Consider the following 14347-nt stretch of genomic DNA (forward strand, 5'->3'; position numbering starts at 1 on the left):
AACAAGATGGCGGGTTGTGGTATTCAGTCAACATACCGTACTCATTGTACAGACAGTTGGGCTCCGCCCCTGCCTCCAGAACTCCGCCCACACACAAAGGTGTTTTCAAAACACGGATGTGGTCCGTTGTTAATATTCGCATGTATTCGACAAATTACGATGAAACGCGAAATGATACAACATTTGAAAACCGGCAAAAATCAATGTTCTTGTGTGTTTGCTTAAACACCTGGCCGGAACGTTAAAAATGTAAAATGTCACATCCATGTTTTAGGCAATGCTGCTGCATAAGACACGCCTCTGTATGATTAATAAAACATTAGATTAGACTAGCCAATAGGAAAGCAGAAACACAAGGCATGGTATATTCTCACGCGGGTGTCATTCTGCGGGTATCGCACGCCAACTCAAAACGAAAATGCAACCTGCAGATCGACCAGAGCTGCTGTTTGTGATCCAGTCACTGTCCTCAGACCTAAGTGACTCTACAGCCATATTAAATCGCCTTCTCACCGTGATTTAAAGGGGTTCGAAACACATTAAATAATGTCTGTGACATACAAATCTAAAAACAAAATTATATTGGAATTTGCCAATCAAAGAAAATAAAAAATATTTAGCCGACCACTTTTTCTTAAAACACGGGGACTGTACTAGTGTCTATTCATCACGTTTCATTTCACATTTCCATCCTAAAGGAATATACAATACAAGTTAAGCTTCATGGCATGATGTTGATTAGCACAAAAAAATAAATTCGACTCGTCCCTCATTTTCTTAAAAAATAATAATAATAAAAAAAAAAACTGGGTTCCAGTGAGGCAATTACAATGGAAGTGAATGGCACCAATCCGTAAATGTTTAAATACTCACTGTTTCAAAAATATTACTACAAAATGCACAAACCAGGGACAAAACCTTTTCTGTGTAAAGTTATAGCAAATTTTACAACTTCGTTGCCATGACGATGTAATGTCAACAAACCCTAAAACGACTTTACAGCTCAAATAATACATGAGTTTTAACAGAAGAATTAACGTAAGTGCTTTTATAAAATTATAATCTTCACATTTCTCCCTCCAAAAATTGGCCCCATTCACTTCCATTGCAATTGCCTCACTGTATTTTATTTATTTTTATTTTTTTAAGAAAAAGAGGGGCAAGTCAAAATATTTTTTGAGGTAATCAGCATTATGCCACAAATGCTGTCGATTGAGCTTAACTTGTATTGAACCCGGAATATTCATTTAAATACTAGAATGTCCAGACAACAAGACTGAACTCAGAACTACAGTAATAATTTCTACATTTTGAGATGGATTGTTTGAAAAGAGGCATGAGTGATAGCTTTACTGCATTGTAAATGTAGATAAACCTAGATATCTTTTTTTTTAAATTGTTAAAAACTCAAAATATTTTCTTGGCCTACCACACTGCAAAAACACAATTATTCTATCAATAATACCAACATGATAATGAAAACCCTTCTCTGTGGCCACATATTTCAGTATCAAACAAATGGAATTTAACACAGACATATACAACACAGAGATACTTCCTTTCATAAATAAATTCACTACAGTACATTTATCTTAATAAACCCTCTGTTTGTGCAATAAACACAACAACACGCTGTCTTATTTGAGAACCAAGCAAAGTACCATAATATCTTTTCCCATACTGCCATGATACATGCACTGACTGAATAAAAGGGTGAGTCACGTGACTTTCTCCATGGAAACTACATGTGATGTAGTGTACTGCAGGACAGTAGGGAGTCTTGAAGAGTGAGAGGAACAGGGATGGAGGAAAGGGTCTAGTGACACGAGAGGACAGAAATGTATGAATGTTGAAATGCACTGATTATATATCACAAAGTAAAACACACAGGCAAAGGGAAAATCTATAAATATACTCTATATTACAAATAAACAAGGGTTTTAGAGAGCTCCAAGTTGAGTATAAGGAGACCAATTATAATGAGAACACTTTGAAATGTTTTGCAAAACCTCAAATATTAAAGGTGCTGTAAGCTCTGTGACAGAACTAGATGCAAAACAGCAAACACAAAATTTAACCGCGGGCCGCGGACACGCTCTTTGATCAACCAATCAGAAGACTTTGATGCTTTCTGACTGTCAATCATGTTGCACGTTCTCATAGTGTAGTAGCTGAAGCGGAACATTCAGGATTAGTGTCGTATTCAGATTCATCTCAGTTGTCATCTGAAGGCGCTATTTTGCTACTGTAGTGTTTGACAACCTTGAGAAGACGCACTGATCTATATATATAGATATAGTTCTCAACGCTTTCTTTGGGGGGCGGGGTTTTGGTTAGAGGGGCGTGTCTAATGTAACGGCTCAGTCTCGTTGAAGCTCCATAACGGCTAAAATCGCTTTAAGCACCTTTAAATTTACATTTGAACCTATATTGCTACTTTTGGCGGGTTATTCTAGTTGTTGTAGGTTGACAGGAAGCTCCCTCTAGCCAGTGGCTATTAATCAGCCACTGGCTGCCTTATAACCCTTTGCACTCAAACTTCCTGTGAAACAGCGAAAAAGGCATTCCAGGGACAGGAAATGGGTAACACTTTACAATAAGGTTCTATTCGTTAAAATTAGTTAATAAATAAGGTATCATGAACTAATAATAAACTATATATTACAACAATTTATTCATCTTTGTTAATGTTATTTAGTAAAAATACAATGGTTCATTGTTAGTTCATGTTTGTTAATTAAGCAATAAGGCACTTGTGTCATATTGTGAATATAGTCAATGCTGAAGGACATTGTTAGGGACGACGCGAAGTGCCTGCAACCCCTCCAGCCGTTACTATATTCACAAAATGGCACAGCCTCGAGTGCCTTATTGCTTTTATAAAACGGTCACCACATAATAAAAATATTAATGACACAAACGTTCATTAAAATGTTACATTTTCCAGGTAAAATCATTAAATGCCATCTTTCCGCAAGAAAATATAGTACCAGGCAGTAAACAGAACGTTGCTAGGCAACAAGAATAAATGTCAGCTTTGGTTGCTGCGGAGTGATACAAATAGAAGTTCCATGAACGGGTCAGAGCTGTGCTTAATCATGAATAAAGCATGGCTGTTGACCAATAAGCAGAGGAGCGGAACTATCCGTAATAGTGCATTAACTAATGTTTACATATACAACTTTTGATTTTAAACATGTCTTAATATATGTTGAAATTAACATAAACCAAGATTGATAAATGCTGTAAAAGTATTGTTCATTGTTAGTTCATGTTAACTAATCTTAACAAAAGGAACCTCATTGTTAAGTGTTACCAGCAAAGGCTGAACATCCTTCCAAATATTATTTTGTCCAAGGAGTCAATAGGGACAAACTTTGTCTTGGATTTGTAAAAGCATTAATCTATTGGCTATAAGGTAAAACTAGGTTTGGTTTGCTTAAATGCATGTTCTAAATATTAAATATATATTTAAAAAAAAATCAAAATATAATAATATTATTTTATATATATATATATATATATATATATATATATATATATATATATATATATAAAGCCAAATTAATGGTTGACAAATTGGCTGTCAGGTTATGCAATTTTATAAAATATATATGTAACAGTTAAAAGGATGGGCAAGGAGGAGGCAGGAACCGGCTGAACAGTCAACGTAAAGTTTAATGATATAAATGAACTTAAAACAACATAAAACATAAGGACACAAAGACACACATGCAGCGCGGCCACATGTGTCTCTCTCCCTCTCTCGAACCAGCATCTCTGGCCCCCCTTTATCTCGCTCTCCCGCTAATCATCTGATTCAGCACCAGCCATGCACCCTCACGGCCCGGCAACACCCTCCTCCTCGTCACAATTTAATATGAGATTAATATTTTAAAAAATATCTTTTTCTATTGACCATAAGTCCAGGTAAAGAATATAAACAGTGGATCCATTCAGAGGTCTCTCTTCATCATTCTATAACATATGCCTGATTAGAAGAGTAGGCAGTGCAAATGACCAAGCATAAGTCAAAAAGACATATTTAAACAATTTTTTTAATACAAATGTAATACAACTTAAAAAATGGCAGATCATAACTTTGATCAGTGGATAATAATACATCTGGTTGTGTGGAGTTGTGTAACATGAGCAGCTTTACCAGGTCTATGGCTCACACAAGAGTGAACGGTGTATTGTGGTGAATCTATTGGAAAGGTAGAAGAGAAGTTTTACAAGCTAAGCTCAATCAACAGCATATGTGGAATAATGTTAATTACCACAAAAATAATAGAAATAAGCAAATATCTAGGTTACAGTGAGGCACTTACAATGAAAGTTAATGGGGCCAATTTTTGGTGTTTAAACACAAAAATGTGACAATTGTAATTTTATAAAAGCACTTACATTCATTCTTTTGTTAAAACTTGTGTATTTTTTGAGCTGTAAAGTTGTTTAAATCGTCATTTTTTCAGTCGTTTTAGGGTTTGTTGATATTACATCGTAATGGCAACAAAGTCTTAAAATTGGCTATAACTTTACACAGAAAAGTTTACTTGGCAATTTTATCACTTAAATCATGTCAACATGCATATTGTTAATATCCTGTGGTTAAACCTTTGAGTATTTTAATGTTTACCAGTTTGGCGCCTTTCACGTCCATTGTAAATGCATCACTGTAACCCTGATTTTTCTTTTTGTAAAGAAAAGGAGGGACAAGTCAAAACTAATTTTTGTGGTAATCAATATTGTGCCACAGATGCTGTCAATTGAGGCTTTATTGAACCCAGAATATTCCCTTAACAGAATCCATGTCGAGCTTAAGTGGGCTTGGCTACCTGCCGGAAGAGAGAGTTCTTCAAACATGTACACAGCTGGTTCATCATATCTTTATTTTGCCCCTCCACCCAATGCATCTCTACCACCACATCACTCTCCTCCACCTTCACATTCAACAGGCACTTGAAGAGAAAGTGCTGGACTGTATCTGGGTTTTGAGGACCGCTAACAGCTGCTTCCTTCTCTTCGATGTGTACTTGGCTGGTGGGGGATTCCATGGGGATGTCGGTATCTTTCTCTGGGATGTGCTGCTCATCTTTTTTCTTCCCATTGCTGTCAGGAGGGTTGGTGCTGCCCTCTGTTGCAGGTGCTGGAGCATCTGTGCTAGCTATGGATGGAGAGGAGGTGTCTGTGTTGCAGGCGGAGGTTGGTTGTGCTCTAGGGAGTTCGCGGAGTTGCCGGCCCTGTTCTCGTCTTTTCTGGCGAGTGTGGATCCATGTGTTCTCCACCGCTGTCAGAAAGAGGCTAAGCTCTGCTTCTCCACAAGGTACACGCTTGTGAAGCACCTGAAGACAGTAACACAGATAGTGACTGCATCTCACTGGGACTGTATTCAAAAGTTCAGTTTTGAACAATTTCAAGGCACTTAAAAAAATATTCCAGGTTCAATTCAAGTTAAGCTCAATCGACAGCATTTGTGGCAAAATCCTGATTACCACACTTACAATGGAAGTGAATGGGGCCAATCCATAAAAATTAAAATACTCACTGTTTCAAAAGTATAGCCACATGACATAAACAATATGTGTGTTAACATGATTTTAGTGTAATAAAATTGCTTGCTAAAAATGTTTGTGTAAAGTTCAATCTGATTTAAACCATAAAACCACTGTAAAAAAACAAATTAAACAACGGTACAGCTCCAGTAATACAAGAGTTTAAGAGAAGAATTAATTTAATAGCTAAAAACTATAAGCTTCACATTTCTGCCTTTAAACACTCAAAAAATTTGCCCCATTCACTTCCTTTATAAGTGCCTCACTGTAACCTCGATTTTTGATTTTTGCTTTCAAAAGAATATATATATATTTTTTGTGGTAATCAAAATTATGCCACAAGTTCTGTCGATTGAGCTAACTTGTACTGAATCCAGAATATTTATTTAAAGGGATAGTTCTCCCAAAATTACAATTCTGTTATAATTTACTCAACCTCACGTTGTTTCAAAACCGTATAACTTCCTTTCTTACATGGAATGCAAAACGAGATATTAGGTATAATGTTAGTCTCAGTCACCGTTTACTTTCATTGTATGGGAAAAGAGGCAATGAAAGAGAATGATGACTGAGGCTATCCCTTTAAAGACCCCATCAAATCACAATTTAATGCCCTGTGTTGATGCATTGTTCGGGTGGGAAATATCGAAGGACTTATCTTTAGTTACGCTTTAGTTGTGTCACAGCCATGAACCATGATTTGCTACTTAACAGTTGGTTGCAGAAGGAAGGGCATTCTCATCCTAGTGAGCATTTGATTGGACATAAATCTGGGTATTGCAACATGAGTCAATATCAATGTTTTTTGTCCATTATTCCAGAACACTGTACATTTTAAATAAGAGTGCATTTTGTCAACATTTAGGAGTACAATAACATTTAGATGGCCTCAAAGCTATCACATGTGGACTAAAAACCAAAAAACATTTAACCCCTGGTTTCTCCAGGAGGACTGTCCCCTATCTAAATAGTATACTATGTTATCTTTAAGTCACTTTGGACAAAAATCATCTAATAATTTACTAAACACAAATCCCTGTCCTGTTTTACCCAACAATGCCTGATAAAACAAATGGAAACACACCAAATGTTTGATAATAAAGCAACTATCCCATTTCAAATCCCTTTTCTGCTTACCTTCAGGTCTGTCAGTATCTTTTCCAGCCAGGCAAAGACGCTCTCTGTTGGGCTGGTGTCGGTGCAGCCAATGCTGGGCGCATGGGCCTGTAGCGCCTCCACAGTGGACCTCAGTACAGTGAAGGTGAGGGGCTTATGAGCCTTCTCCAGCTTACGCTTCTTACAGGGGGGAGACTGAGAGAGATTTGGCAGGACATTAGTCTATTTTGGAGTGATTACACCTCTCACATGTTGTAATACAGTATGTAAGGAGTCTGCACCATTTAGTACACTTTAATATTTGAAAAAGGAATGCAAAAAATCAATGTGCTTAAAGGACTATTCCATGTTCAATACAAGTTAAGCTCAATCGACAGAATTTGTGGCATAATGTTGATTACCACAAAAACTAATATAGATTCGTCCCTCCTTTTCTTAAAAAAAAAAAAAAAAGAAGAAATGGAGGTTACAGTGAGGCACTTAAAATGGAAGTCAATGGGGCCAATGTTTTGAGTATTTAAAAGGCAAAAATGTGAAGCTTATAATTTTATAAAAGCACTTATGTTAATTCTTCTGTTAAAACTCATGTATTATTTGAGCTAAGTTCAATTTGTCTCTTTTACAGAGGTTTTTGGGTTCGCTGACATTACATCATCATGGCTTATAAGTTTATATATAAAATGTATAAAATTGGTTATAAGTTTACACAGAAAAGTTTAGTAAGCAACTTTTCATGTTCACACGCATATTGTTTACATCGTGTGGCTTTATTTTAAAAACAGTGAGTTTCTTAACGTTTTGGCCCCATTCACTTCAATAGTAAGTGCCTCACTGTAACCCAGATTCTTTTTAAGGAGGGTTGATAATACATTTTTATATAGAATAAATAATTTTTTGTGGTAATCAATGTTATGCCACAAATGCTGTCAATTGAGCTTAATTTGTATTGAACCCGAACTATTCCTTTAAATCTCATGAACAGGTAGCCAGCAGAGGGCAGCAACACAAACAAAATCACCGCAGTAGAAAAAAAGTCAACTGATCACTGTTACCTTGAATTCTAGAAACAATGCTGCATCTATTTGGGGTGCTTGTGGCACTCATGTTGTCTGCAGTCACAGGCATTGCATATACAGGTGCATCTCAATAAATTAGAATGTCGTGGAAAAGTTCATTTATTTCAGTAATTCAACTCAAATTGTGAAACTCGTGTATTAAATTCAATGCACACAGACTGAAGTAGTTTAAGTCTTTGGTTCTTTTAATTGTGATGATTTTGGCTCACATTTAACAAAAACCCACCAATTCACTATCTCAAAAAATTAGAATATGGTGACATGCCAAACAGCTAATCAACTCAAAACACCTGCAAAGGTTTCCTGAGCCTTCAAAATGGTCTTTCAGTTTGGTTCACTAGGCTACACAATCATGGGGAAGACTGCTGATCTGACAGTTGTCCAGAAGACAATCATTGACACCCTTCACAAGGAGGGTAAGCCACAAACATTCATTGCCAAAGAAGCTGGCTGTTCACAGAGTGCTGTATCCAAGCATGTTAACAGAAAGTTGAGTGGAAGGGAAAAGTGTGGAAGAAAAAGATGCACAACCAACCGAGAGAACCGCAGCCTTATGAGGATTGTCAAGCAAAATCGATTCAAGAATATAGGTGAACTTCACAAGGAATGGACTGAGGCTGGGGTCAAGGCATCGAGAGCCACCACACACAGACGTGTCAAGGAATTTGGCTACAGTTGTCGTATTCCTCTTGTTAAGCCACTCCTGAACCACAGACAACGTCAGAGGCGTCTTACCTGGGCTAAGGAGAAGAAGAACTGGACTGTTGCCCAGTGGTCCAAAGTCCTCCTTTCAGATGAGAGCAAGTTTTGTATTTCATTTGGAAACCAAGGTCCTAGAGTCTGGAGGAAGGGTGGAGAAGCTCATAGCCCAAGTTGCTTGAAGTCCAGTGTTAAGTTTCCACAGTCTGTGATGATTTGGGGTGCAATGTCATCTGCTGGTGTTGGTCCATTGTGTTTTTTGAAAACCAAAGTCACTGCACCCGTTTACCAAGAAATTTTAGAGCACTTCATGCTTCCTTCTGCTGACCAGCTTTTTAAAGATGCTGATTTCATTTTCCAGCAGGATTTGGCACCTGCCCACACTGCCAAAAGCACCAAAAGTTGGTTAAATGACCATGGTGTTGGTGTGCTTGACTGGCCAGCAAACTCACCAGACCTGAACCCCATAGAGAATCTATGGGGTATTGTCAAGAGGAAAATGAGAAACAAGAGACCAAAAAATGCAGATGAGCTGAAGGCCACCGTCAAAGAAACCTGGGCTTCCATACCACCTCAGCAGTGCCACAAACTGATCACCTCCATGCCACGCCGAATTGAGGCAGTAATTAAAGCAAAAGGAGCCCCTACCAAGTATTGAGTACATATACAGTAAATGAACATACTTTCCAGAAGGCCAACAATTCACTAAAATTGTTTTTTTTATTGGTCTTATGATGTATTCTAATTTTTTGAGATAGTGAATTGGTGGGTTTTTGTTAAATGTGAGCCAAAATCATCACAATTAAAAGAACCAAAGACTTAAACTACTTCAGTCTGTGTGCATTGAATTTATTTAATACACGAGTTTCACAATTTGAGTTGAATTACTGAAATAAATGAACTTTTCCACAACATTCTAATTTATTGAGATGCACCTGTAGATCCAGAAGAACCAATGGACACTGTGTCACAACAACCAATACCACAATGACAACTTATTATTGGTTTGACTAATTAACCACACCTCCACACCGCAAACCCTGTTTTGACTCTCATGACGCGATCAGATGATTACCATAATTACCAGTTTACAACTGGTAATAACCGGTAATGTAATTGGTAATAACTCTCTCACTTGACATCATGTAAAAACAACCAAAATGGCCTCAAGCATTGATTCAGTCACATGTCTCTCTCCTCCCGTAACAGAGAATCTGTTGTACCATTTAAATGGACAACATGAGTCATCACAAGCCAACGGACTCCTCTTTGATACAGAAAAACAAACTACACCCTGCATCTAGTACAGGAATTTATCATATACAGCCTGTTTTATTTAACAAAACACAAATACAGCACAGACACATTTCCATTTTTTCCTTCTGCTTTTGATTACATGGTTTGTCCAACAATGGCAAGATCATGGGTTTGACTGCCAGGAAAGACATACTAATAAAAAGTATACCGGAAATGCACTGTAAATCACTTTGGATAGAATCATCTGCCAATTGGGCGGCTTTCAGAACAGTAATCACAATAAAAGACAAAGCCCACAGCTAATCTGCCATCAATCACTGGTTCTTTCTCCACTCAACACACAATTGCTCCTGCTCTGTCCAGTAAACACCACAGGCCGTCCATTAAAATCCTAGCCCTATTTTACATATACTGCCATACTTCTAACTAATAAATTAGATTTAGGGACAATCAACCATACATAGTCATAGTGTCTGAATAACCCTGTGTTTAGGTTGTTGGCTCTGCTGTTTGACTGATTTCATATCTCAGCAGCCAGTGTTGAAGTGATGGTTTCAGAGAATTCAACATTGAGGCGGGTCCCTTTGCGTTTAATCCTGCTCCGACACAAGAGGGCGCCATTTTCTGACGTTTAGTTCGACATACTGCTAAGCATGGCAAAATCCCATCTTGCACACTAACAAAACAATACAATCTTATGAACAACAGCAGACTTACCTAAATTCACTCAAATATTAAAGAATATTGTGGTTGCTGTATTTCTGACAACAAAATACTGTGGTGAATATGATATGATCAGACTACATTTACATTTATGCATTTGGCAGACGCTTTTATCCAAAGTGACTTACAGTGCACTTATTACAGGGACAATCCCCCTGGAGCAACCTGGAGTTAAGTGTCTTGCTCAAGGACACAATGTTGATGGCTGTGGGGATCGAACCAGCAACCTTTTGATTACCAGTTATGTGCTTTAGCCCACTACACCACCACCACTCTATAAGACACCACCAGACTAGGAGTGTCTACTGTGTATTGTATCTGAGGTACAGAGTAGGACGTTTTATGCAAAAACGAGGCATCAAAATATCCCTGCCCATTATGTCTATTTGTGTTAAGCACATAACGGATGGACTGAGACACACAAATCCATACCCTCCCACTTAATTAATTTCTATCAGTCTTATTCAGAGCAATGCACTGCTTTTAGCCCCTCTTCAACGTGAATTATAACCCCCTCGCTCCTTACATTATTTATCCGAGACACATTTGCTCTAAGCATGTTGAGTAAAACCTGCATCAAATGGCTTCTGCTCTCAACACCAAGCCTCATTTCAAAATGCGCAAAAATCATGAGCCATGGGATTTTTACTGCGGCGAGACTCAGCTGAAAGGTAATTATTCAATTATTGAACACAAGCAGTTGAGTGGCAGAATGATCAGTGGTTATCTTAAGATGTTGACAACTGGGTTTAGTCTGTCCGGCTTTACACTTCCCCCAGCACTACTTCCTTGTAACCTTTGACCCCTCACCCTCTGGCCCCACTGTAAATTCACTGGTTCAACATCCTTCATATCCCAGGCATGCTTTCCTGTATATATACACATACTTTCCTATAAAATACTATATATATATATATATATATATATATATAATACTATATATATATATATATATATAGACACCACAAAAACAAGAGTGAGTGATAATAATGCATGGCCTCTATAGGCTTCTGCATGTGCTGCTGATATGAACTTAAAATCTGGTACACTTCTAAGACGTGCTGCTTATATCACAAATTAATCAGTGCTGCATATCTGCACAAGAATTCTGACAGCTTCAGTTCAATACAGAAAATCAATGGACATGGGGATGCCACATTCATTTAGCCCTGAATAAAAAATAAAAAAAATCTCTAGCTTTTTCCCCTACATATTCTTGAGTCTGCATTCTACACGTAATTTTTTCCATCTACACAGGGGTAATATTTAACGTGAGTGGCCGTGTGCAGCTAGAGGGAACACTGCTTTCAGCACTGCAGGTTTCTTTTTAAAACTCTACTTTCTTTTATGAGTGAGAGTTCTCAGTCTACCCCCCACCTCTCTCAAAACATTCATGTCTGGATTGAAGATCTAACTGTCAGAGAGATTGATCTGGCTTCTACGCACTCTGCTGGCATCAGAGAGGAAGAATGGACAGAGGAAGTGAAAAACTATACATAAAGCACAAAAGGATGCAGGTGAGAACTTAAAGGTCCAAATCTAGTAGGGATGTGCAAAACTACACATTTTCAAAATCGACTAGTCAGTGGGTTGCCTGATTGATTATTTGACTAATCAGTTTTAAGGAACCCCTGTAAAATTAGACTGGTTTCTGGTTTACCTGTGCTCGATCGGATGTACTTCTTAAGGCTAGGCCAGCGTGTACTTTGCTTTTCCGTGTGCTTTCCGGTGTTTCACATAGTCAAGCGATCTAGCCTTTCAAATACAGCTGGATATTGATACAGATTTCCCAATTTTATTCGATTTTGATTCACAAGCCCTCAATTCCGATTTTAATTTGATTAAATTCTGATTCATTAGGGTATATTTCAGTTATAATGTCCATTTTGCTTATGCATTTAAGAAATTCTCTCTCAGATAATGCTGTTAATTATATAGGGGACCTTGTAACTTGGTACATTAAGAAATTAAATTTTAACATTAGTATTGTCACTTTGTACATTTTTAAAAAGCTAAAATGGGAGCAAATTCCATGTATTCCATCAATGAATATGTCTTGAAATTGCATTGCATATATATATATATATATATATATACACTATATTGCCAAAAGTATTCGCTCACCCATCCAAATAATTGAATTCAGGTGTTCCAATCACTTCCATGGCCACAGGTGTATAAAATGAAGCACCTAGGCATGCAGACTACTTCTACAAACATTTGTGAAAGAATGGGCCACTCTCAGGAGCTCAGTGAATTCCAGCGTGGTACTGTGATAGGATGCCACCTGTGCAACAAGTCCAGTCGTGAAATTTCCTCGCTACTAAATATTCCACAGTCAACTGTCAGTGGTATTATAACAAAGTGGAAGCGATTGGGAATGACAGCTACTCAGCCACGAAGTGGTAGGCCACGTAAAATGACAAAGCGGGGTCAGCGGATGCTGAGGCGCATAGTGCGCAGAGGTCGCCAACTTTCTGCAGAGTCAATCGCTACAGACCTCCAAAGTTCATTTGGGCTTCAGATTAGCTCAAGAACAGTGCGTAGAGAGCTTCATGGAATGGGTTACCATGGCCAAGCAGCTGCATCCAAGCCATACATCAACAAGTGCAATGCAAAGCGTCGGATGCAGTGGTGTAAAGCACGCCGCCACTGGACTCTAGAGCAGTGGAGACGCGTTCTCTGGAGTGACGAATCACGCTTCTCCATCTGGCAATCTGATGGACGAGTCTGGGTTTGGCGGTTGCCAGGAGAACGGTACTTGTCTGACTGCATTGTGCCAACTGTGAAGTTTGGTGGAGGGGGGATTATGGTGTGGGGTTGTTTTTCAGGAGCTGGGCTTGGCCCCTTAGTTCCAGTGAAAGGAACTCTGAATGCTTCAGCATACCAAGAGATTTTGGACAATTCCATGCTCCCAACTTTGTGGGAACAGTTTGGGGATGGCCCCTTCCTGTTCCAACATGACTGCACACCAGTGCACAAAGCAAGGTCCATGAAGACATGGATGAGCGAGTTTGGTGTGGAAGAACTTGACTGGCCTGCACAGAGTCCTGACCTCAACCCGATAGAGCACCTTTGGGATGAATTTGAGCGAAGACTGCGAGCCAGGCCATCTCGTCCAACATCAGTGTCTGACCTCACAAATGCGCTTCTGGAAGAATGGTCAAAAATTCCCATAAACACACTCCTAAACCTTGTGGAAAGCCTTCCCAGAAGAGCTGAAGCTGTTATAGCTGCAAAGGGTGGGCCGACGTCATATTAAACCCTATGGATTAAGAATGGGATGTCACTTAAGTTCATATGCATCTAAAGGCAGATGAGCGAATACTTTTGGCAATATAGTTTGTATATATATATATATATATATATATATATATATATATATATATATATATATATATATATATATATAGTTACATGTTTACTGTTATAAGTAGAATTTGTACTATGCATTGACATGTAGAACAAGTGCTAAAACGCTACTGTCTCTTTAAGAATAGTGGCAGTTTGAATGAAGCAGACCGGAAATGCAAGCTCATGCAAAGAAATTTCAAACTACACTGTGTACTAAAGTTCAAGCTTGGTGAACTCTAAACTGTGAATTCGTTCGACGAGACGACCCGTGACCAATAGAAGAGCGAAACGGTACACACTGACCTCTTGGCTTTTTTCAAAGGATACATATATCAACGCTACGAGTTTTAATGTCGCAGGAAAGTGTGTAGACAATATATTTTAACATGAATATAATATTATTTGTTATTTGTGATGTATTATTTACTTACACCAGACGCCCTACTGTGTGACATCATATCCTGGTTCAAAAAATGTGTGTGCTCAAAGCCCAGTGTGACCGCCCTGTAAGGGTTTCGGTTTAGCGCATATTAACGAGAGTGGAGTCGAATGGCTTTATCTCACCCG

At 38.3% G+C, this 14347-nt stretch overlaps 1 protein-coding gene across 2 annotated transcripts in view; it reads right to left on the reverse strand.

Annotated features, from left to right (window-relative positions):
* Positions 1–3665: 3665 nt before the first annotated feature.
* Positions 3666–14347, reverse strand: part of LOC127422315 (RNA N6-adenosine-methyltransferase mettl16-like) — a 46683-nt gene continuing 36001 nt past the window's right edge. For both annotated transcript variants that reach the window (XM_051665739.1, XM_051665740.1), the window contains 2 exons: positions 6693–6866; positions 3666–5345 (listed from right to left, as the gene is read on the reverse strand). In XM_051665739.1, coding sequence (XP_051521699.1) covers positions 4821–5345; positions 6693–6866 — 699 coding nt within the window. In that variant the 3' untranslated portion in view covers positions 3666–4820. The remainder of the gene's footprint in view (positions 5346–6692; positions 6867–14347) is intronic.

Source organism: Myxocyprinus asiaticus, chromosome 31, assembly GCF_019703515.2.
Source record: "Myxocyprinus asiaticus isolate MX2 ecotype Aquarium Trade chromosome 31, UBuf_Myxa_2, whole genome shotgun sequence".
NCBI lineage: Eukaryota > Metazoa > Chordata > Actinopteri > Cypriniformes > Catostomidae > Myxocyprinus > Myxocyprinus asiaticus.